At 40.7% G+C, this 22,415-nt stretch overlaps 1 protein-coding gene across 1 annotated transcript in view; it reads right to left on the reverse strand.

Annotated features, from left to right (window-relative positions):
* Window positions 1-10,641: 10,641 nt before the first annotated feature.
* LOC140686645 (serine/threonine-protein kinase Nek10-like) overlaps window positions 10,642-22,415 on the reverse strand; it is a 77,700-nt gene continuing 65,926 nt past the window's right edge. The window contains 4 exon segments of the mRNA XM_072940848.1: window positions 10,642-10,690; window positions 14,803-14,858; window positions 14,941-14,993; window positions 17,913-18,021. Coding sequence (XP_072796949.1) covers window positions 10,642-10,690; window positions 14,803-14,858; window positions 14,941-14,993; window positions 17,913-18,021 — 267 coding nt within the window.

Below are 22,415 nucleotides of genomic sequence, written 5' to 3' on the forward strand. Positions count from 1 at the left end.
TGTGTGTGTGTCTGTGTGTGTTTGTGTATGAGATATTAAATTACATATATAATATATAAAATGTATATATATACACACACACTTAGAGATATTTAATAACATTTTTTAGGAAAACATGCAATCATATTTAAAGAAATTTCTATTACTCTTCTGAGACTGATGGCTTCAGAAATCAAGGTGAGAAAATTAGAGGAAAAGGCATAGCCTTGATTTACTATCTTAAGCGATGATACAGTCTGAATGTTTGTGTCCTCCCCGAAGTTGTATATTGAAACCTAACCCCTGAGGTGATGGTTTTGGGAGGTGGGCCCTTTGGGAGGTAAATTGGGCCAGAAGGATAAAGTCCTTATATAAGTGGTCCTATTTTTAAAAATACCCATAAAAGGAGGCCTGGGAGAGCTCCCTTGCCTCCTCTCCCATGTAAGGACACAGCAAGAAGTCAGCAGTCTGCAACCCAGAAGAGGGTCCATGCCAGACCCGACCATGCTGGCACCCTGATCTTGGGCTTCCAGTTCCCAGAACTGTTAGCAATAAGTTTCTGCTGTTTCTAAACACATCATCTTATGGTATTTTTACTATAGCAGCCCAAATGGACTAAGACAACCATGGACAATGCCCTTTCATAGTGGGCAGAGCTTAAACAGAGGACAAAAGCTCAGGAGGCAGACAAATTAATTCCTACGATGTGTTTTTGTTTGGTAGCTAAAGAAGAATTCCTGTATGTAGAGCACCATACCTTTTTAATTTCAAATTTCAAGTTGCAAGTGTTTATCTGCTGGCTGAAGAGGTTTTTCTTGAATCTCTCTATAACCCTTCTTTTCAAATTGTGCTGCAGAGCTGGAGGAAGCTGCATAAAATGAGAAAATCGTTATCAGCAAGTCAGTAGCAATCCATAACTGATTCCCAGCAAGAATTAGTGAGGGTCAGTCACATTACTCCCTGCATGGGACTAAATAAGAATTAAAATTTTACCCTAAATAGCATGACTTGAGTTTACACTTGTTCATTCTACAATCCAGAACAAATATATTACTCTGTTCTCTTTCAAAAGGCTATTTTTACTTATGTACTCTTCTTACATTTTACTGATACTATTTTTCATAGAACAACTGAATTATATATTAGTTGCACATATGAATTGAATTAAGTATGCAAATAACAGGCTTGACAAAGAAAGATACATTCCTTGAGATGCTGGAGTGCTTGTATCATTCCCAAAACCATGCTAAATGCTCTAACTTGGTCTTTGTCCTGAAGGACCTGATACTATGGACCAGGAAGCCCATATCTCTATTATCACATCCTCAGAGGCCTGCTTGTGAGCATGTCTGAATGTGCAACTGATCAGAGAGAGAGATCACATGGCAGGGACTAATCTTATCAGGAAGAAATACAAATGAACTCATATACATTAGGGCACAGCCAGGATGACTTACATTTGAAGAGTAAGTAGTGGGAAGACATAGGTAAGAGTGGAGAAGGGATGGAAAAGTTCTTCCAGACACATTTTTGCTCTAACAATTCCCTACTGTTACCCAACACAAGTTGCCACCTCTCTAATTCAAACAAAAAAGGGTGGTTCAACATACACAAATCAATCAATGTAATACATCAAATCAACAAGAGAAAGGACAAAAACCACATGGTCATCTCAATAGATGCAGAAAAAGCATTTGATAAAATTCAACACCCATTTATGATAAAAACTCTCAGCAAAGTGGGTATAGGGGAACATATCTCAACATTATAAAAGCTATATATGACAAACCGACAGACAGCATAATACTCAACAGTAAAAACCTCAAAAGCTTCCCACTAAAGTCTGGGACAAGACAAGGCTGCCCACCGTCATCACTCCTATTCAACATAGTCTTGGAAGTCCTAGCCACAGCAATCAGGCATGAGAGAGAGGTTAAAGGGATCAAAATCAGAGAAGAAGAGGTAAAAGTGTCAACTATATGCAGATGACATGATAATATAAATAGAAAAATCTAAAAGGTCCACACAAAAACTCCTAGAATAAATGAAGAATTCAGCAAGGTAGCAGGTTACAAGATTAACGTACAAAAATGAGTTACATTTCTTTACACTAATGATTAACCAAAAGGAAAAGAAAGTAAATAAACAATCCCCTTTAAAATAGCACCCAAATTAATAAAACACCTAGTCATTAAACTAACCAAGGAGGTGAAAGACTTACACATGGAGAACTAGAAAACACTGATTAAGGAAATTAAAGAAGACTATTTTAAAATATTGATTCTTCCAATCCAGGAGCATGGGATGTCTTTCCATTTTGATAAAATAGTCACACTGCCCAAGGCAATCTACAGATTTAATGCAATCCGTATCAAATTACCTAGGACATAGTTCATAGAAGTAGAACAAATCATAATCAAACTTATATGGAACCATAGAAGACCTAGAATTTACAAAGAATTACTTAAGAAAAAGTAAGAGGATGGAGGAATAACCCTTCCAGATTTCAGACAATCCTATAGAATTACAGGCACCAAAACAGCATGGTATTGGTACAAAATCAGACTTATGGACCAATGGAAAAGAATAAAGAGCTCAGAAATGAACCCACTACCTTTTGGTCAACTAATTTTTGACAAAGGAGGCAAGAATAGACAATGGAATAAAGACAGTCTCTTCAGCAAATGGTGTTGGGAATACTGGACAGCAGCCTGTAAATCAGTGAAGCTAAAAGAGTCCCTCACACTATACACAGAAACAAATTCAAAATGGATCAAAGACTTAAACATAAGACAAGACACAATAAAACTCCAAGAAGAAAATATAGGCAAAACGTTATCTGACATACATCTCAAAACTGTTCTCCTACGGCACTCGACTCAAGCAACAGAAATAAAAGCAAGAATAAACAAATGGGACCTAATGAAACATACAAGCTTCTGCACAACAAAGGAAATCATAAGGAAAATGAAACGACAACCTACAGAACGGGAGAAAATTTTTGCAAATGAAACCGACAAAGGCTTGATCTCCAGAATATAGAAGCAACCCATATGAATTAATAAGAAAAAAACAAGCAATCCAATCCAAAACTTGGCAAAAGACCTAAGCAAGCAATTATCCGAGGAAGACATACAAATGATCAATGATCATGAAAAAATGCACAGTATCACTAATTATCAGAGAAATATGAAACAAAATTACAATCAGGTATCACCTCACATCAGGCAGAATGGCCATTATTCAAATGTCCACAAATAACAAATGCTGGAGAAGCTGTGGAGAAAAGGGAACAGTCCTACAGTGGTTGTGGGAATGCATCTTGGTGCAACCACTGTGGAAAACAGTATGGAGAATCCTCAAAAGACTAGGAATAGTGTTACTGTATGAACCAGGAACCCCGCTCCTGGGCATATATCCAGAAGGAAACCTACTTCAGGATGACACCTGCACCCCAATGTTCATAGCAGCATTATTTACAAAACCCAAGATATGGTAACAGCCTAAAGGTCCATCAACAGATGACTGGATGAAGAACTGGTTTATTTATACAATGGAATACTACTCAGACTTAAAAACCAACAACATCATGCCATTTCCAGCAACATGGATGCTCCTGGAGAATGTCATTCTAAGTGAAGTAAGCCAGAAAGAGAAGTAAAAATACCGTATGCGATCACTCATATGTGGAATCTATACAAACAAACAAACAAACAAACAAAGCATAAATACAAAATAGAAATACACTCACAGACATAGAATGTAATCTTGTGGTTCCCACGGGGGTGGGGGGTGGGAAAACATAGACTGGGATTTCAGAATTGTAGAATAGATAAACAAGATTATATACTGTATAGCACAGGGAAATATATACAAGGTCTTATGGTAGCTCACAGAAAAAACAAATGTGACAATGAATATATGCATGTTCACGTATAAATGAAAAATTATGCTCTACACACGAATTTGACAGGATATTGGAAAATGATTATGAATCAATAAAAAAAGGCTAAAAAAACAAAGACAGGATAAGGGAAATCCCACAATCTGAACATGACATAGAGAAGCAAGTGGAAACCAATGGAAGCCATGTATTTCAAACCTGAGATAATAAGAAGTATGCCATTCTATGAATCAAAGGGACCCCAGATGGAAAAGGAAGAGAAAAGGGTTTGGAAAAGGGAATTGAAGGAATCAGAATAACATTTCCCAAACTGAATAAAGAATCAGCTCTCCTAATACAGGAAACACAGTGGGATCCAAACAAGAGAAACACAAAGAGACCTACAACAACACATGTTGTCATGAAAAGGACCTAATTTCATGATAAAGAAATGATTCTAAGTACACCAAAGTTAAAACAAGTCAATCATAAGAGAACCTCCATCAGGCTTTCAGCAGATTTCTCAACACAAATGTCGCAGGCCAAGAAGGGAGTTCATAGAGAGAGACAAATCCCTGAATGAGAAGAACATGCAATCTAGCATAACCTATGCCACAAGACAATACTTTACAATAACCGGAGAGATCAAAAGTTTCACAGACACGCAAACACGGAAACAATCTTGCAATAGGAAACTTACCCTGCAAGAAATATTGAGAATTTTAGACCCTGATGAGAAAAGAATCAGGATGACATAGAAATGAGAAAACCATCATTGGAAAGGCAATAACGGCAAGAATTTGCAAAAGAATAAACATAAAGTTGTAAAACACAGCATCAAAATCATTAAGGATGGGAGAGGGAAGCCAAGATATAGAGATTTGTTTCCATTCTTTTCAGGATGTGTTTGAGATTATATAATCATCTGTTTAAAGACAACAGAGAGAGAAATGGGTTAATGTATTTGAGAATCATGGTGACCACAGAATAAAAGCACACAATGGACTCACAAAAACCAAAGAGAAACCAAGGTAATAAAAAAGGAAATACTCAAAAGGCAGTTAAGGTGTATTTAAGACACAGCGACCCAATATCACTGCTAGCAAATATTCTTCACACATGTTAAAACAACAGATTATTACAAAAAAATGTATGTATAAATGTTCAAAATGTGAATTCATACTAACGAATAATGTACTAACCCAAATGTCTATTATTATAAGAAGGGATAAATAGTTTCTGATACACTCTTACAGGCCATACATAAAGAATGAATGCATGGCATATTAAGCAATATGACTAGTATGAAGGTCATATTCATATAAAGAAGATGTTGCATGCAAAAATAGGACTGAGAGAAAACGGGCAGCCACTAACCTGTGAACCGGGATGGATTTCCTGTCTATGAAATTGAGATTTGTATATTCTTGACTTCCAATTCAATGGATTCATGGAATATGTGATCATCAATGTTTGTCTTCTTTTATTTAGAATTGTTCTCAAGTCCGGATATTCATTAACAGAAGGTTACATAAACTGGAAGGAAATATTCAAAAAAATTTTCTTACACATTATATGTTCTCTTTGTACTTATCTAGCAAACATGGTAAAACATTACCACTATGCATTCCTAAAATTTTGAACATTCAAATTTGAATACATTTCTGAAATCAATTTGCTTGTAAGGGTAAAATAGGCTAAAATTCCAAAATTATTGCCAACACTAATTAAGGAAAACAGGGAGCAATCAAAAGGTCTACAGCAACCGAAACAGGATCTCAAGCTCCAATCTCAAGTCTGACTCTTTGGGCGACAATAAGTACTGGCTTCACCTCCAAACAGCTTCGCATCATAAAGACAGCTGTCTCTGGCCTTTCCCTCTCTACAGGTGGCAGTTCAGGTAACATGAGATAACTTACCAAGCACAGTATCTGACATGCAGTGTTCACAAATGGTTTGCTTCCTTCATTCAACACAAGAGACACACTCCCATGAAGGCTGAGGTGGAAGGGAGCCTCCAAGTCCACAAGTCTCCATCAGCACAAAAGACGACAGGTGCTTGGTTCTACTTAAAACAACAAATCAATAACTTCACTATCACCACCATTCCATGGACGCTTCTGAGTGGTCTCAAACCAGACCCAGGAGCCTGCACTTGCTCCTTCAAGAACTCCATCTGGGCTGCATACACACTGAGCGCTGAAGCCTTAGAAGGAAAAGCCCGCAGACAATATCCTAAGACATCTAGATGCCTTTCTGCTAGTAGGAAAGTTCAGTCGGGCTCAAAGTGGGGCGGTGGCGGGGGGAGCGTTAACTGAGGTCGAAAACCAAATGACTCTTGATGAAATCAAGACAGTGATGCTGACTTACCCTTCCTGAACCGCGAACAGTACCACAGCAGAATCCATTTGGGAAGTTCAGGTTTGAAACTTTCCACACCAACACTGCTGCCACTTCATGCTTTCAAGAAATCTTACTCAGGAGAGAACCACTGGCACCTCGGAAGGTTCTGAAGATAAGCCGTCAGCAGGAAACACAGGTGAGGGGACGAAACGAGACAATCATCCTTGGTTTCTGCACACAGGCCACTGCCAACCAATTGCCTGACGATGTCCGCAACCGCCTTGAACATCTGAAGAAATTGGCGGCTTTACTCGGGGTGGTCAAGGGAAGGCCGCGACGGGTGCACCCTGGGGCGCGGACACAAGTTCCCGTCCTGGGGGTCACGAAGGGTCCCGGCGGGGCGCGGCCCCCACGCCCTGAGCCCCTCCCCGACTCCCCGCGCTGAGCGAGGGCCGACCTGGAAGCTGCGGGAGCAAAGCCCCAGCAAGAGCGGCCAGGCCCTGCTCCAGACCCCGGACACGCAGAAAACTGGGCGGCTTGGCAGGGGTCGGGGTCGGCGCTGGAATCAGGGTCGAGGGTCCTTGGCCAAGGCCGGAGCTGTGAACGCAGAGGTCGGGTGAGAAGCTGCGTGGGGGTGCACGGCCGGCACACGGGGTGCGGACAATCACCACATCATGCCTCAGGATCCTTCCCCGATGAACCAGAGGTTGCTGTAGGGCGGCCCCACGTCGCACGCCTGCCCGCGGACCATGTCGGAGACCGTGTACCCCTCCGCCGGCATCTCCGTCGCCTTCGCCGCCGCCACCGCCACGACCACAACCGCCACTGCCGCCTCCATGGAAACCGACGCGGACGCCACCGGCGCCGCCAACCCGCTGGGCTGGACCCTCCGCGGCCGCCGCTCGGCTCAAGCTGCGACCGCCAAAGGGACCGCGCCGCTGCCTGTGCAGCCGCCGCCGCTGGCAGGCGGGAGGAGGGACAGCGGCGCTCAGAAGAGCCCGGGGCCGATGGGAACAACTGCCTCCTGCCAGCCTGACTGAGCAAGGGGCGGGCCGGCGGCCGGGGCAGGGGCGTGGCCGAGGAGGGCACGGGGGCGGGGCCGGGCTGCGTGCACGGGGAGTGGCTCCTTCATCCAGGGGGCGGGGCTGCACTCTCAAGGGCAAGACACTTGTGTGAACTGGTATCCACTCTGATTTGCATTGTCCCCTAAGATTTCTTCCTGACAAACTTGAGCAGTATTCACAAGAAGAGCTCGCTCAGCAGCGACATCATTGGATGAGATGTCTGTGTTCCCCTGCAGTGGGTAGGAGCCGGTATCCAAGCTTATGGGTGTGGATGCTTCAGTCTCCCTACTTGGGGGCTGGCCTAGAGCCCATGGTGTCAGAGCAGGGGAACTGACCCGCTCATATAGTTCAGATGAGCCATCATTGAGGGACAGGAGCCCAGCAGGGAAGCAGACCACTGCTGTGTCCCAGAACTCCCCTCCCCCCCAATCTGCCTAACCTTCATCACAGGGTGTGCTGTCCCACCTCTGCAGCCTTTCCATCTCACCCCAAATCACATACTCTGATATTTCTTGGACATTGCTTGGCTGTTATCCCTGTATGCCCCCTGGACATTGTGCATTTTCTAGTCTCGGAGTTCAGATTCCCAGGCAATTATAAAGGTTTTGGTTGGGTGAGTGGGTCACTGAGGGCTACGGGGTGAGGAATGTGGGCTTTTAAGATTCACTATAGGATTTCACTCAGGTGCCTGACCTGAAGGCATCCATTTCCTGAAGGGGACGGGGCAGAGGAGGTGCCGGACAGCCTGTGAGGGGTCCGTAGAGTCTAGCAAGTCACCGAGGCATCTCTCATGGAAGCCAGGGTTCCAGTGTGGCCCTGACTTTGCCCCTCATTTTGCAAGGTCCTGGGGACCGGCAAAGGTCAAATCACCCTGGTCAAGGCCTAGCCGAAGGCAGTGTTTTTGCCTGGAGCCTCTCAGACCAGGGGTGCTGGCATGGGGGTTGCAAGGGGACGTGGAAGATTTGGTTCTGATGTACCTGTCTCCCTTTCTCTCATCTTGCCTAGACATGGTTTCAACAAATAATTTAAGAAGTATACCAAGAAAGAGTATTTAAATGCAATCAAGAAAAGACCAAAAAAAAAAAAAAACCAAAAAACAAAACAAAACAAGACTCAGTGTAAGGTACAAATTCTTTGCTCTGAGACAGTTCAGACAGTGAGAACATAATAATGGTTCTGGCTTCACTGTGAGGGGAGGGCTCCCTGCAGGAAGCTCAGAAGTGAGCGCTTTGGGAAAGTTAACATGCCTGTTGGGACATGACTCCAGGCACAACATTCTTCCCTTCCCAGTGCCCAGTCTTCTCTTAAATGCCAGCTCTTACACTGAGAGAGTGCTCATTCACTGACTGGCAAGTTACTTTTATTTTGGCTCATTGGTTAGTTTAATGAATATTATTTTGGTGAAAGAATGCATCTGTCAGCTTAGAGTTGATGGGCCTAAAGCTGCTGTTGAAAAAGACATTCATTTGCTAATTTCTGTTAGTTCTTCCTAACTTCTAGCATAATAAATGCCATTTGTAAGTTCTAAAAGGGTTAAAATTTTTGCTCCATTTTTGGTTAATAGGGTTAACTGTACACATTTAAAAATACCTTCAAATAAATAATTTCTCTTTTCTAACCAAGGTGTCACCTCTGAATACTATTCTTTTCTACACCATTTGAGATGGTTCAAGCTTTTCTCCCTAATGCTTGGTTTATTCCTAGGTATTGGCTTCTGTAACAATGAAAATGTGTGATCCTAGGCCTGTGTACAATAAAGACGTGGCCATTCCACACATGAAAAAGAGATAAAAATATAACTCTGCAGGTTCAAATGAAGCCAGAACAGAAACCAAATTTTTCCTGGCTTTAATCAAAAGCATCACAGCTTTACGATTTCACATGTACAATTTACATGAATGTATTTGGTTGAAGGCCCAAACTGAAATTTTCATTTCTATATTCTCATCTGTTACTTTAAATTACAGTGTATTTGTAATTATTAATTTGGCTTAAAGACAAAGATTCACTGGCAGTTTTCAAAGGCATTAGTTGAAGGGATTTTGAATATTTAATTTATTTATTAAACATACTCATTGTAAAAATAGTATGAATTCACACTGAGATTTTCCCATCCTATACAAAATGTTGTGTTTCAAGCACTGTAAATATACTGAACTAAATTCTATTTGATCATAGTAAAAAAATACTACTTGATCATCGTACGACAGTGTAAATATAGAATTTAGTGAGAAGTAAATAAAAAGCATAATTTCAGCTTTCAGATGACTTACATAGAATTAAAATGTTCTTAAAATAGCTAGAAGTAGTCTGATTTCACAATAATTTCTTGATATTACACCAGTTATAAGAAGCCAACTTGAGAGATTTTAGCCCAACACGAATCAAGAGAATTTTCATCATAAATTGTCCCTACACAGGAATGGGGTGCTGTTTTGGCATTCCTAGTTCTCTTTTCTAGAGAAGTCTCAGTGAATAAAGAAGAAATTTATATTTTTATTATATAACTTATTTTCATTTCAAGTTCTTAAACAACAAAAACTTAACGTCAATGTAGGCAATGTTAGTTACGAGGGACTCAGAATAAAGAATACCGCATCTCTTTCATAGACTGTGACACTTGAAAGTGCTCTAAAAGCACTATGAGTTTGATTAGCAGCAAAGAATTAGCCTGATGGAAACCTCCCTCCTCCCCTTACATGTGTATGTACGTATACACAAACTATAGGTCAGTATCTTCTATCGGTCCGACTTCAATGCGACAATTATTCTCAGAGACTGTGCAAGGTTACAAAAACTGTCTATGCTGTCTTAGAGTTCAAGACCACAAGCACCCAAGTGCTTAAGAGAAAACTAATCATTTAATTAAAGCAAACAAAAAGCTACAAAGTCTTAAAGTGTGTATTTCTTTTAAGAGCAGAAAAATTGAGGGCTCAGTGAATCACCCAATATATTAACTCTTCTGGGTCCTATATTTTTATCTAAAACTATTTTTCATACGTGGAAGGCTTGATGCCTTTACATAAATAGTTCCAGCAATTCTAAAAATACAAAATATTCCTTTGAAAAATAGGAAAAATTTTGTTTTGTTTTGAAAATGGAGAACAGTTCAGCGAGGAGTGGGTTTCCTTCTCACAGATGAATTTTGCAGCATCTTCCCCCAGGAGCACGCTGACAGCTCCGTCATCCTGCATCTAATTTACCCCCGGGATGGCCTCTTGGAAGGGGCCATGCCGGCACCAAGGCAGGCTAGTCTTCTCTCTTCCACACTCCTCTAGCAGTTCCCCATCCCTAGGCAGCTTGCAGTAGTGTCTCACGTTGAGAACATGAACTTGACTGGGAAAACCACATCAATTTCAAAATGCAGGATTTTCATCTGTTGGTTGGGTGATTCTTGGTGCCCCAGGGATAGGAGTGATAACTGCAAGAGTCAGAAGTGGAAAGAGTTAGCTACAGCCTCAAATGTTTTAGTTCACACATTCAATTTCAAAAGCAGCAGCTCAGGTATATAAGCAAACAAATCACATGGAATCAAAATGTGATTCTAAACAGGACAGAAAGGGGAGATTGTCAGACAGCTGCCTTTTGCTGAAGTTCACTGCTAACACTGTGTTTCTCCAACTATAAACTCAGTGGGAACTAATAACCTTTTAGAGTGGAAAAATCACCTCTCCAAAGTAGCCTGTATCTTAAATGCCTATTTCACATGTTCAACAGTTAATTACAGGAAAAATCAATGCAAGCTGATTCAATATACTTATTAAAAAATCTCAACAAATATTTCATTGTCACAAAATTAAATGTTAATGCATACCCCTAAGTATACAAGGATGATATGCAGGTCATCTCTTCACTTACAAAACGCTTTTACTCTCACAAACAACGCTGATCAATTCAGGTGTGCCAGGCAGTAAACTTCCGGTAAGGAAGCGAACTGTTATGTGTGTAACAGATGTAATTAATCAGACAAGCCTGCAAATGATCAGGAATAGAACCCTCTTGGGGCTGTCCCAGCTTGTTTGAACCTTGTTTCATTTTCTTACACAGCTGTCTTCAGTTCAACTCCATACTACCCCCTCTTCCCAAAGCCATCGTTCTGGCTAGGGTCCCTCACTGCTGTTTCTGTTTCTGCTACCATTTTTTTTAACAAATGCAGCAGTTTGTGCTTGAGACATTCTCCTACATCTGCTCAAGCCATCTTACCATTATTTAAACAGTTCTCAGTAACTTCCCTAAAGACAGCTAATAGCTAGATAATGCCCTTGTCCTGAGACTTAGTTTGAGAATCTCATCTCATTATCCCTAACTAAACAGAAACTTCACGATCTAAGCTGAAAATGCACCATATCTTTGCTTAATGCTTTAGCTGTTGCCTCAATGCTTTGTACACATGTGTCTAAGTTTGAACGGACAGTCTTAAATTGTAAACTTGAGTTATACAGGAATTAGCATGTAATTCTCTGGCCATGGTGATGAACCAAGACCATAGTATAATATTTTGCAATGATGACAATGATGATTAAGAGGATGATGAGAACAGTAGCAGATCTGGATAAATACTGGTGCAGGAGCTAAACAATGCTTCCTATTTCTAACTGTTATTTCTCGGCAGGTACTCTCACTTTGTGTTCCAAGTAAAGGATGAAGAATCACTGGGGTGAACAAGGTCAACAGATAACTTTCCTACAGTGCACTTCAAAGTCTTTAATATATTAATAAATGTTAACATTCTCCAAAAATGGAACAACATACACTCAAGATTTTCCCAAATATATTTGGTCACGGAACTTTATTTTTCAGGGAGCATCTATTAACATCTTCGAGGATATTGGCTATTTACAAAACCTATTTGGGAAAATACACTCTACTGATACTAAGTAATAATTCTAAATACCTCTATATGTCCTGTGATGTTTAGCATCCTCTATCTTTGACTATGGATAAATCATTACTGTCACAGCTGATCTGATTCATATTTGGAATTATGTGTGTTTTCAGCTTGGGAAGTGTTAGGTGCCTATGTAGAGCCTGATTTACTTCTTGGAAATTAATTGGGAACACCAGTGAACAAGTAATGGCTTTAAGCACAACCATGGGTTATTTTTACTAGTAAACCATGAAAACTCACTCCCAGTGATATATCCTATCTTTGATATTAGAAACTGAAGAGGGAATGTCACGGCCATGTGGCTCTTTAAATGGATTATTCATTTTAACTTGGAGCATTTTAAGAAAATTTCATGTCATAACCATCATATATTGCTTTAACTTGATCATTAAATTCATGTCTTCACATTGTATTCACAATTCTGAATATAACTAAATAATTTCACCTTCATTATTAAGCATCTTATTGTCTATTTACCATAGTAAGAAAATCTGCAATGTCTTTTAATACAGGAATGTGTCTTGGAAAGTGGTAGTAGTATTTGATTTTTTTAAATCTCAGTAATAATAGAATTCAAAAGAATAACCATACATTTCAAAGAAAGACTGAAATTATTATTTCTAAAAAAGGAAAAATAAGCCCTCTTGTAAGAGCCTCTCTTAGTTCCTTACACTGATACTTAGTTGATTCTCTGCAAAAATTTGAAGACAGTCATAGCACATGATACCAAGACTCTGAGAAAATGCAGATGCAACAGTGGTAAGTATGATTTTTGCCCCACTACAAGCAAGGGCACTTGAAATAAGAAGTTGCCAAAAGTCAAGAACAGAGACACTCACACCATCCGTGGAAGGCTGAATGTATTCAGATCGAGAATAGAAAATGAATGATCCAAATCCATCCAGGACTGTGGGAGCAGGTGATGATGGAGAGGGTGATTTCTATTAACAATATGCCTGCATTTCTCTGAAGTTACAGATCACAGCAGAACTAAACTTACAAAGGTAGAATTTTGGAAATACATTGTCAAGCCAAAAGAACAAGCAGTTGAATATGCTTATGTGCGATTCATAAGAATAACTTGTTGAAACAGAAGAGAAAAAAAGTCTGGAGACTGAATTAATGCCGAAGAATCTAATTTCCATATAATGACCATAACAGGGTGTTTTCAAGACCACTTTCTCTGGGAAAGACTTTGTGAATAATTTAAATAGTGGTAACCAGATAGCTTCATCTGCTGGACAGAAAGGTTGTATCTCCAGGCAGAAAAGGCCACTTTGGGACAGCAGAATCTACAGGCCTCCTAAAGCAACTTTAGCCGTACAGGATTTGTAAGTGGTGGCTCACCGTCAATCTGATAATTCAGTTACCAGTGGGCTCCTCGACAGTGTCCAGAGATAATTCATTTATAGTAGACACTGGCAGCACCCATATCCCCTCATTCAAACCCCTTCAAAATATGCTGGGCTGATTTCTAACCGCCAGCATCTGCATTCCATTTCCTGAGGATTTCACTGGCCTCTAGAATCTGCTTTGCCCACACTTAGAGGAGGCCAAAATGCCAGGAAACTAATGTCCCCTGGGGAAAGAGGCCTCCAACAAGGGCTGATGGGAATCAGAGATCAGGATCCCAGCTCCCTCAGTCCTGGAGCACACAGATTCCCAGTGGGATCAAGTTCAATTGTGGTTCAATTACCAAAATGGCAATTTGCTTGAAAATGAAATCTTCACTGAGTTCTTCAATACCTACCAGAGTTTTCTGGGATTGCCTCTCAAATAGATTAATGTAAAAGCAGCTTCTGGAAGGAAAGAGCTCTCTGCAGGAGGTCCCTTTGTCTGGTCAGTAACCTTAAATCAGGCACCCCCATGCCCTGCTCAACCCCAGCCCTAGAGCACCTTTCAAATCTTTTGATCACACAATACCTTGTCTAACATGTTGGTTGCTTCCTAGATCAAAGAAGTAGAAATGGAGACAAAGTAATCAACAGATGACAAGATCTCTTTCCTAGCTTCCGCTTCAGTCATCTTATGAACAAACTATATGAACAAGATGGCGTCTAAAAAAAATCACAAGAGGTAGACAAGCCTGCATATTGGGGGGGGAGGGGAGAGAAATGACTCTGACCCCCATCTCAATGATTTAACTGAGGTCACTTTCTTTTTCCCTAGAGAACATTCATGATCGAGCAGACTCTTTGGAGTTGTTTTTTGTAGACAATAAGTCCACCATCGCCCCAGACTGCCAGCATTCGAATAAAAGGCAACTGTCCTTTCTACCAACATTTGTCACTCCTAAGTACTGATTTTTGAGCGGCGAGCTGCTGGACCTGAGTTTGGTAACAGATTTTGACGCCCAAAGTGGAGCTGCACTCTCTTGGTGGTCAGGGTCCTCTGGGCTTCCTTCTTGCAGCTTCTGGTGGTGGAAACACACAGGGTCGAGTGTGAAGAGCCAGCCGCCTGTGGCAAGCTGGCTAGAAGGGAGTTCTCAGGAAAGTCCAAGCAGTTGCTGGAAATGTTCCTCCTGGGGATTCTGTCCATGTGTCCCCTGCCCAGCACTGGCTGCCAGTTTTCACTTAAGGTTGGTGGGGATCAATTCTAAGTTCTAAACTGAACTTTAATATTTGAAAGCAAACCCTGGATCTCACCTGTTAGAAGTAAAATTGTAATACCCACTTTCCTCTAGGACTTCTTCAATCACAGTCTAAAATGGAAAAAGAAATCAGGTTAGTACTGAATTGAAAGCAACAAAATAGAAACATTTAGAGGCGCTGCAGAAACCTCACCTGCATCTGTTCATACGTGATGGCCTCCTCCAGATCAAAGCTGGTGGGTAGACCTGAAATAGACAAATTATTGCAAGTCTGGCACTTGGTTCATTTTTTTTTTTTAGTTGGATTATATTGGCAATTATAAGCGGGCAGTGAAAATGGTCAATTTCTTAATGATGAAGATGAGTACTTAGAAACACATTCCAAATTATCTTGGCTTTGAATACTCAGATGCTTTGTTTCTCTTCCTTTAATAGCTTTCCACTTTTGGGGTGGCCATCAAAAAATAATTCTCAAGATATAAAGGCATTGGATAAACTGGTCAATTAACTTGTGTGTGTGTGTGTGTGTGTGTGTGGGTGTGTGTGTGTGTGTCTTATGAACAGGAAAGGAGTGACTCTAAACACAGTACCTGAAAGTTAAAGAAAAGATTAAGAAACTCTCCCTCATCCACAAGACAAAAAGAGTGGAAATGTACTAGCAAGGATAAATTCTTAGTAGAGGAAGGAATAGCCAGTGAACCACAACAAAGATCTGACCCCTGCCATTGGCTGCCAGGAGGGAAATAAAATACATTTAAAGCTAGAGGACAAGATTTCTTTTCCTGTTTAGTCTGAGTATGATATGTCACTGCTTAACCTACTCTGGTGCCACCCAAAGCAGTGTTGACCATATTCCACTCTAATCAATCAACACGTAGAGGCCAGGAGCTCCCCTCACACTCAGGAGAGAGAAGAGAACAGGTTGAAGGCTGAGGGGAGGCGTGAGGATGTGAATCCTGGCAGTGTGCTTTTTAAGCCTGGCTTAAAGCCAAAAGTACTTCATGGTTCTGCTGTCTTCCCTTCTGCCCAGCCTGCTGTGACAAGGGACACACTCAGTCTGCTCTGTGGTGATGTGTCCAGCTTCTGCAAAAGTCTGTCAAGTCCCTCTCTGACCACTGAGAGATTTTAACCAGAGCTCTTCCCTCAACGGAGCTGCTGCTGTGAAAATTCTGGCCTGTGACTGACTGACTTGCCCTGGGAGATACTTTTAAAAGTAGTGACTTTTCCATTCTGAGTCTGTTTCTGTTTTGTAAATAAGTTCAGCTGTCTTATTTTCTTTTTAGATTCCACATACATTTGATGTCATGTGGTATTTGTCTTTCTCTCTCTGACTTACTTCACTTATTATGACAATCTCTAGTTCCATCAATGATGCTACAAATGGCATTATTTTAAATTCTTTTTTATGGCTGAGTAGTATTCCATTGTGTATGTATGCCACATTATATTAAGTGAAGTCAGTCAGAGAAAGACAAATGTTGTATGGTATCATTTATATGTGGAATCTAAAAAATTATACAAATATTTGCAAAACAGAAACAGACTCACAGACACAGAAAACAAACTTATGGTTACCAAAGGTGAAAGGCTGGGGGGAGGGATAAATTAGGAATATGGGATTAACACATACACACTACTGTATATAAAATAAACAACAAGGATTTACCGTACAACATTGGGAACTATAGTCAATATCTTGTAAACCTATAAAAGGAAAACAATCTGAAAAGGAATATATAATATATATTCAGATATATATATATATATCTGAATCACTTTGCTGTACACCTGAAACTAACACAATATTGCAAATCAATGATACTCCAATTAAGAAATAAATGAAAGCAAATGAGTTTAGACAACAGTATATCTGATCTTATAGATTTCTCAGGGGCTATTTTAAATGAAAATCTGCCTGCCCAGATTAGCTTTATCCCAGGAATCCAAGTCTTGGGGAAAGTCTGATAATTATTATATGAAATGATCTGCCTAAGGTAGGCACCAACAAAAGCACAGCAGCAATGAGCAATGTTCTTGGCTGAGGTAATGGCAGGTTTTCATTTAACCCTAAAAGGTTCACATCTGTTTCTGCCCCACTGAGGGACCTAACTGTAGTTTACAGGGATTCAAAAATTATGCAGGAATTCTACAGCTTCAGAGTAGCCTGAAGATTTCTTCTGAGAGTCACACGTAATTAGGAGAGTTACAGTATGCTCAGCCCGTAGGCATACTTGCTAAGCGTTTGTTATGTATTTACATTGATCCTTGCAGTAATCCTAAAATGCACGTAACATTTTTATCCCCATGTTACAGGCAAGGAAACTGGGGTTCAGTGAGGTCAAATGGTTTGCTCAAGGTCAGCTACTATGTGACTGAGCTGAGATTTGAACCTAGGCTTCTAGGTTCACAGAGTGTGCATATTTAATTCCTAAGTTACATTGCCTCCCTATGGGAAATTTCTCCAAAAAAGAAAAAAAAATTAAATACGTTTGATGTGATTCTTCAGGTATGTTTCAAATTTTCTGTTTTATTCAAACTCTTCCCTTTCTGCTTTTTATCTCCCCGGATGCTCTTGGGCATTTGATTTACCATCATCAGATAAGAAGAGATAAAAGGAAATACAATTTAACCACATGGATTCTGTTTGCTTCTGGTATTAATTAATGATCATGGAAGCTGTCCCACGTAGGTAAAGTAAATCTCAGGGAATTGCCAGTCTCCTACTGCACGTCCCTCTCAACTACCATCATGGATTATAGATATAAGATCTATTTTTATTTTAAATTGAATATAATCTTTTGAGGATAGCTGTTGATCCAAACTGTTTTTTTTTCTTTCTTTTTTTTTTAATAGAGTTATAGTCAGTTTACAAAGTTGTGTCAGTTTCTGGTGTGCAGCACAATTCTTCAGTCATACATGAATATATATATATTATTCCTTTTCATATTCTTTTTCACTGTAAGCTACTACAAGATCTTGAATGTATTTCCTTGTGTTATATACAATGAAATACTACTCAGCCATAAAAAAACATAATGCCATTTGCAGTAACATGGATGTCCCTAGAGAATGTCATTCTAAGTGAAGTAAGCCAGAAAGAGAAAGAAAAATACCAAACAATCTGTTTCTTCATGAAAGCCAGATTCCTGTGTTGAAGACCATTACCTGTTGAGTTATTTGGGGACAGGCTGTGTTCCCTTGAAGAATGATGCAATAAATGGTAATCCGCTGTGAAAAAGCTGGGCTCAATTGGTTCTGGAGATCCCTGAGATAACTGAAACAGAAAAAGTAAAACTGCATCTTATTTCACATTCAGAGTGAAGTCACATGAGATCTCCGTGCGTGTCTCTGCAAGAGGGACCGGGGCTCTTCGGCTGTCAATCCCTCTGACACAGATAAAGACCCATCTTCTTCCTTTCAAAAGGACTTTTAAGAGGGGAGGGTGTAGCTCAGGGGGTAGAGCGCATACTAAGCATGCATGAGGTCCTGGGTTCAAGCCCTGGTAACTCCTCTAAGTATAAGCAAGTAAATAAATGAAACTACCTCCCCCAACCACCCTCCCCACCGTCCAGAAAAAAGGACTTATAAATTAGAGGCAGGCAAATTACAGTGAAAGCAAGCAGACAGTTCGCTGGTCAGGTGAAACACACACACACACACACCCTACACTTTACAGTCTTATGAGAATAAACTTAAAATGGATAGAAAAATAATGGCGTGGGGTCTGCAATACCAAAATGTTATTTTTATCAGGTGTGGGAGGAATAAACTCCAATTATTCAACAGAACATTATGTATAGAGCAAATGTATACTTTGTCATGTATCTGCTTTGAAAATGCCTTCTTGCCTGGCCAAGGCAAACAAGTTTTTTAATGGATCTTTCTCAGTCACCATTAATTAATTTTAATCTCCACAAATTAATTCTCAACATTGCAAAGGAAAGAGTAATTCACTAAAAGCCAGAATTTATTAAAGTTCCAATCATTTAATTCCCCTCTATATAGCTGAATTTTTTAATGAAATTTTCAACTTCCTTTCAACTTTCATTTTAACCAGCACTTGGGCTGGCCAAGTTTTGTGTCTGTGTAATACAATTACTTTAAAAATGTTGATTTATATTAACAAACCAGAATCAAAAGGAACAATTTAGACTATGCCACAGTAGTTACCTTGGATTCATATTCTCTGTTCATTAAATAAGGAAGTTTGAAATGAGGTGCTGAGATCTAAACTTGCACATAGAAGGATGCTAAAGCTATGAAGACCAACGTGGTTTTTTAAATTATTTTTTAAAATAACTTTATTGTGGTATCATTTCTGTACAGTAAACTACACATATTTCAAACGTACACTTTGATGAATTTTGACAGATGGATACACCGAGGAAACCGTCACCACCTACCATTCCCATCACTCCCTGAGAGGGGCAAACTTCCAACTCCCAATTTATCCCTTCTCACCCCCTTTACCAGCATGGTTTTCAGAAGCTCTGCAGAGGGCCCACTGGAGCTGAACTTCAAAGGCTGGATTTGGGTGGACACAAGGAAGCCAAGTGGACGTTCCAGGTGGGAGGACTTCGAGGGCAGAGGCTGGGCGTTGCACATTAGGGGCAGAGTGATACAGGGCTAGGACGTTAACCCCATGTTCTGGAGGCACGGGGATTTAGGCTGAAGAGAGGAAGGCAAGTGCTGTTCATTCATTCAGGGAGTATTTTTTTAAACCAACCCTTGTGTTCCCATGCATAGATCCAAGCTACGAAAACCACCAATGGTGGCCACAAACCGTATTCTTGGAGCTGACTGCCTAATTAGGGAAAAATGTGTCTGTGAAATACCCGCCTGGATATATGTAAAATTGCAACTGAGCTGAATGCACTGAAGGCCAGGGCGGTGGTTCTAGGAGGTCACAGATAGACATAACTGAGACAGAGAAGGCTTTCCTGAAATAATGCTTCTGCTGAGAGACAGAATAATGAGCAAGAGTGAGTAAAGGACGGAGTGGGCAGAACATCACGGGCAGAGGAAAGAGCATCTGCAGGCTGGGATGGAAGCAGCATGGTAGGTGGGCCCTGTGGCCAGGAAGGAGACAGCAAAGGGCGAGAGTGGTACAAGGTGAGGGTGGGGAGAGGGGTTCAGGCTTGGACCAAACAGGACATGAACATCATGGTGAGAATTTTAGCATTTTATACTCAGACCCATGAAAAGTGTGTGTGTGTGTGTGTCTGTGTGTGTGCATGTGTGTGTGTGAGATAGAGAGAGAGAGAGAGAGACATGAGCACATTCTGTTTTAAAAGGATCACTCTGGATGCAATATATACGTAACAGTCTGAATGGGGCTGGGGCCGTGGGGTGAATGCAGACAGATCATGAGGAGGCACCTGCAGAGAGCAGAGGCCGAGGCAGCTGAACCCGGAGTTAGATGGGGAGGCAGGAAACTGGAAGCAAGTGATTAAGAACACTGCCAACGTCTGGCAAAACCGACTGGAAAAGAAATCCAGATGGCCGGGAAGCGCATGAAAAGATGCTCAGCATAACCAATTGATAGAGAAATGCATATCAAAACTATGATGGGGTATCACCTCATACCGGTCAGAATGGCCATCGTTCAAAAGTTCACAAATGACAAATGCTGGAGAGGGTGTGGAGAAAAGGGAATGCTCCTTCACTGCTGGTGGGAATGTGGATTGGTGCAGCCACTGTGGAAAACAGTATGGAGATTCCTCAAAAGACTAGGAATAGACCTACCATATGATGTATTAATCCCACTCCTGGGCATATATCTGGAGGAAAATAGAATTCAAAAAGACACGTGCACCCCAATTTTCACAGCACCACTATTTACAATAGCCAAGACATGGAAACAACACCAATGTCCATCGACAGATGACTGGATAAAGAAGCTGTGGTATATTTACACAACAGAAAACTATGCACCCATAAAAAGAAAAATAATGCCATTTGCAGCAACATAGATGCACCTGGAGAATGTCATTCTAAGTGAGGCCAGAAAGAGAAAGAAAAATGCTGCATGATATCACTTATATGTAGAATCTAAAAAAAAAAAAAGACATGAATGAACTTTTCTACAAAACAGAAACAGACTCACAGACATAGAGAACAAACTTACAGTTACCAAGGGTTAAAGTGGGTGGGAAGGGATAAATTGGGATTTTGAAAATTGCACCTCTTGGGGAGTGCTGGATATGTTAACTATCTTGAGTGTGGCAGTAGTTTCATGGGTGTAGACATCTATCAAAATTCATCAAAGTGTACATCTGAAATATGTGTAGTTTACTGTATAGGAACCATATCACAATAAAAGTTGTTTTTTAAAAAACACAGGAAATCAGCATCAGAAGGGTACCAAAACTTCAGACTAGGTGGTAACCAGAAGGAAGGAATGGCTACTGAAGATCAAATATTCTTACTTAATAACAGGAGCACCTACAGCCACTAGTTGGTGCTTACTGCATTCTAGATACATTTGATGTTCTATTTGGTTCTTACAACTACCCTGTAAGGTAGGCATTATGCCCATTTTACAGGTGAGGAAACTGAGATGTAATGTAATTCGCTTCCAACTGGCAGGACCAGGGCTATAATATCAAAGGCCAAGCAAAACCACGTGCACAATGAAGACTCCTCAGGTGTTAATGAGGTAGGAGATGCAAGAGATAAAGTGGAACAGCTGGAGGTGACTGCATGGTTTGAAGACCAAGCAGAAGGAAAATGGATACTGCCAGTGATATCTGATGCAAAGAAAGTAGGAAGATGGTGAGTTCAAGCCTGGACATACCAGATGGCAAGTAAATCTTCGCCCAGCAGGTGGAAATCTGGGTGATACGACAGAAGCTTTCTGAGCAGTGGCCTCTCCGGCCGGCTGATGTCACGAGGTGGATCACCAGTCCCAGACCAGCACCGTGGGGCCCTCTCTTGGCTCATGAATATTGAGTTGAGGGATACCTGCTCTCTTTGGCATTATGCTCTGCTTGGAAGAACGTGTACGATCCTCCTTCTGAACTGATATAAAAGGGCTCTTCTGCTCTGAACAAACACCTACAGTTCCAAAGGGCAAATGGCTGTGTGTACTATTAAACTAAACAAGTCGCTATTAAAGAGGAAAAGCTCTATCACTGTCACTACCCTCCCCCTCCCCAAACACACTGATGTTGAGCAAATATTGAACAATTTTACCGCCTTATTGGTCAACTGAGAACACAGTTACTTTCTGGGCAAAAAACTAAAAAGAAGAAAACAGTAAGAAACTACAAGTGTAATCCTCATTAAATTCCCCAAACTGTATCTTCTTTTCATATAATAAAATAAGGTTATCTTTGCTGTGGGACAACTACATAAACAAGTTCGAAGCTAATCAACTGAGGAAGGACTCGGAAGGAAATTAAGCCAAAATGAATGAGATTAGGTGTCAGAAGTGAGAAAAGTTTCAGCACTTTTTGCATCACACTTCACTCGCCAGGCCTCTGGTCTTTCTTTCTTTAGGTTTTCCTTGTCTTCTTTCACTGAATTATGTTAACATATTAAGTCACAAAGTATTACCTTTTTTTTTTTCATTTCTTCTAACCTACAGCTCCTTTCTATAAGGTTTTATTAGGCTTTTGAGGCCATTTTGTTACACAAATGTCAGTATTTACACTCACTATTTTCTAA

This window comes from Vicugna pacos, chromosome 17 (assembly GCF_048564905.1).
Source record: "Vicugna pacos chromosome 17, VicPac4, whole genome shotgun sequence".
Classification (NCBI taxonomy): Eukaryota; Metazoa; Chordata; class Mammalia; order Artiodactyla; family Camelidae; genus Vicugna; species Vicugna pacos.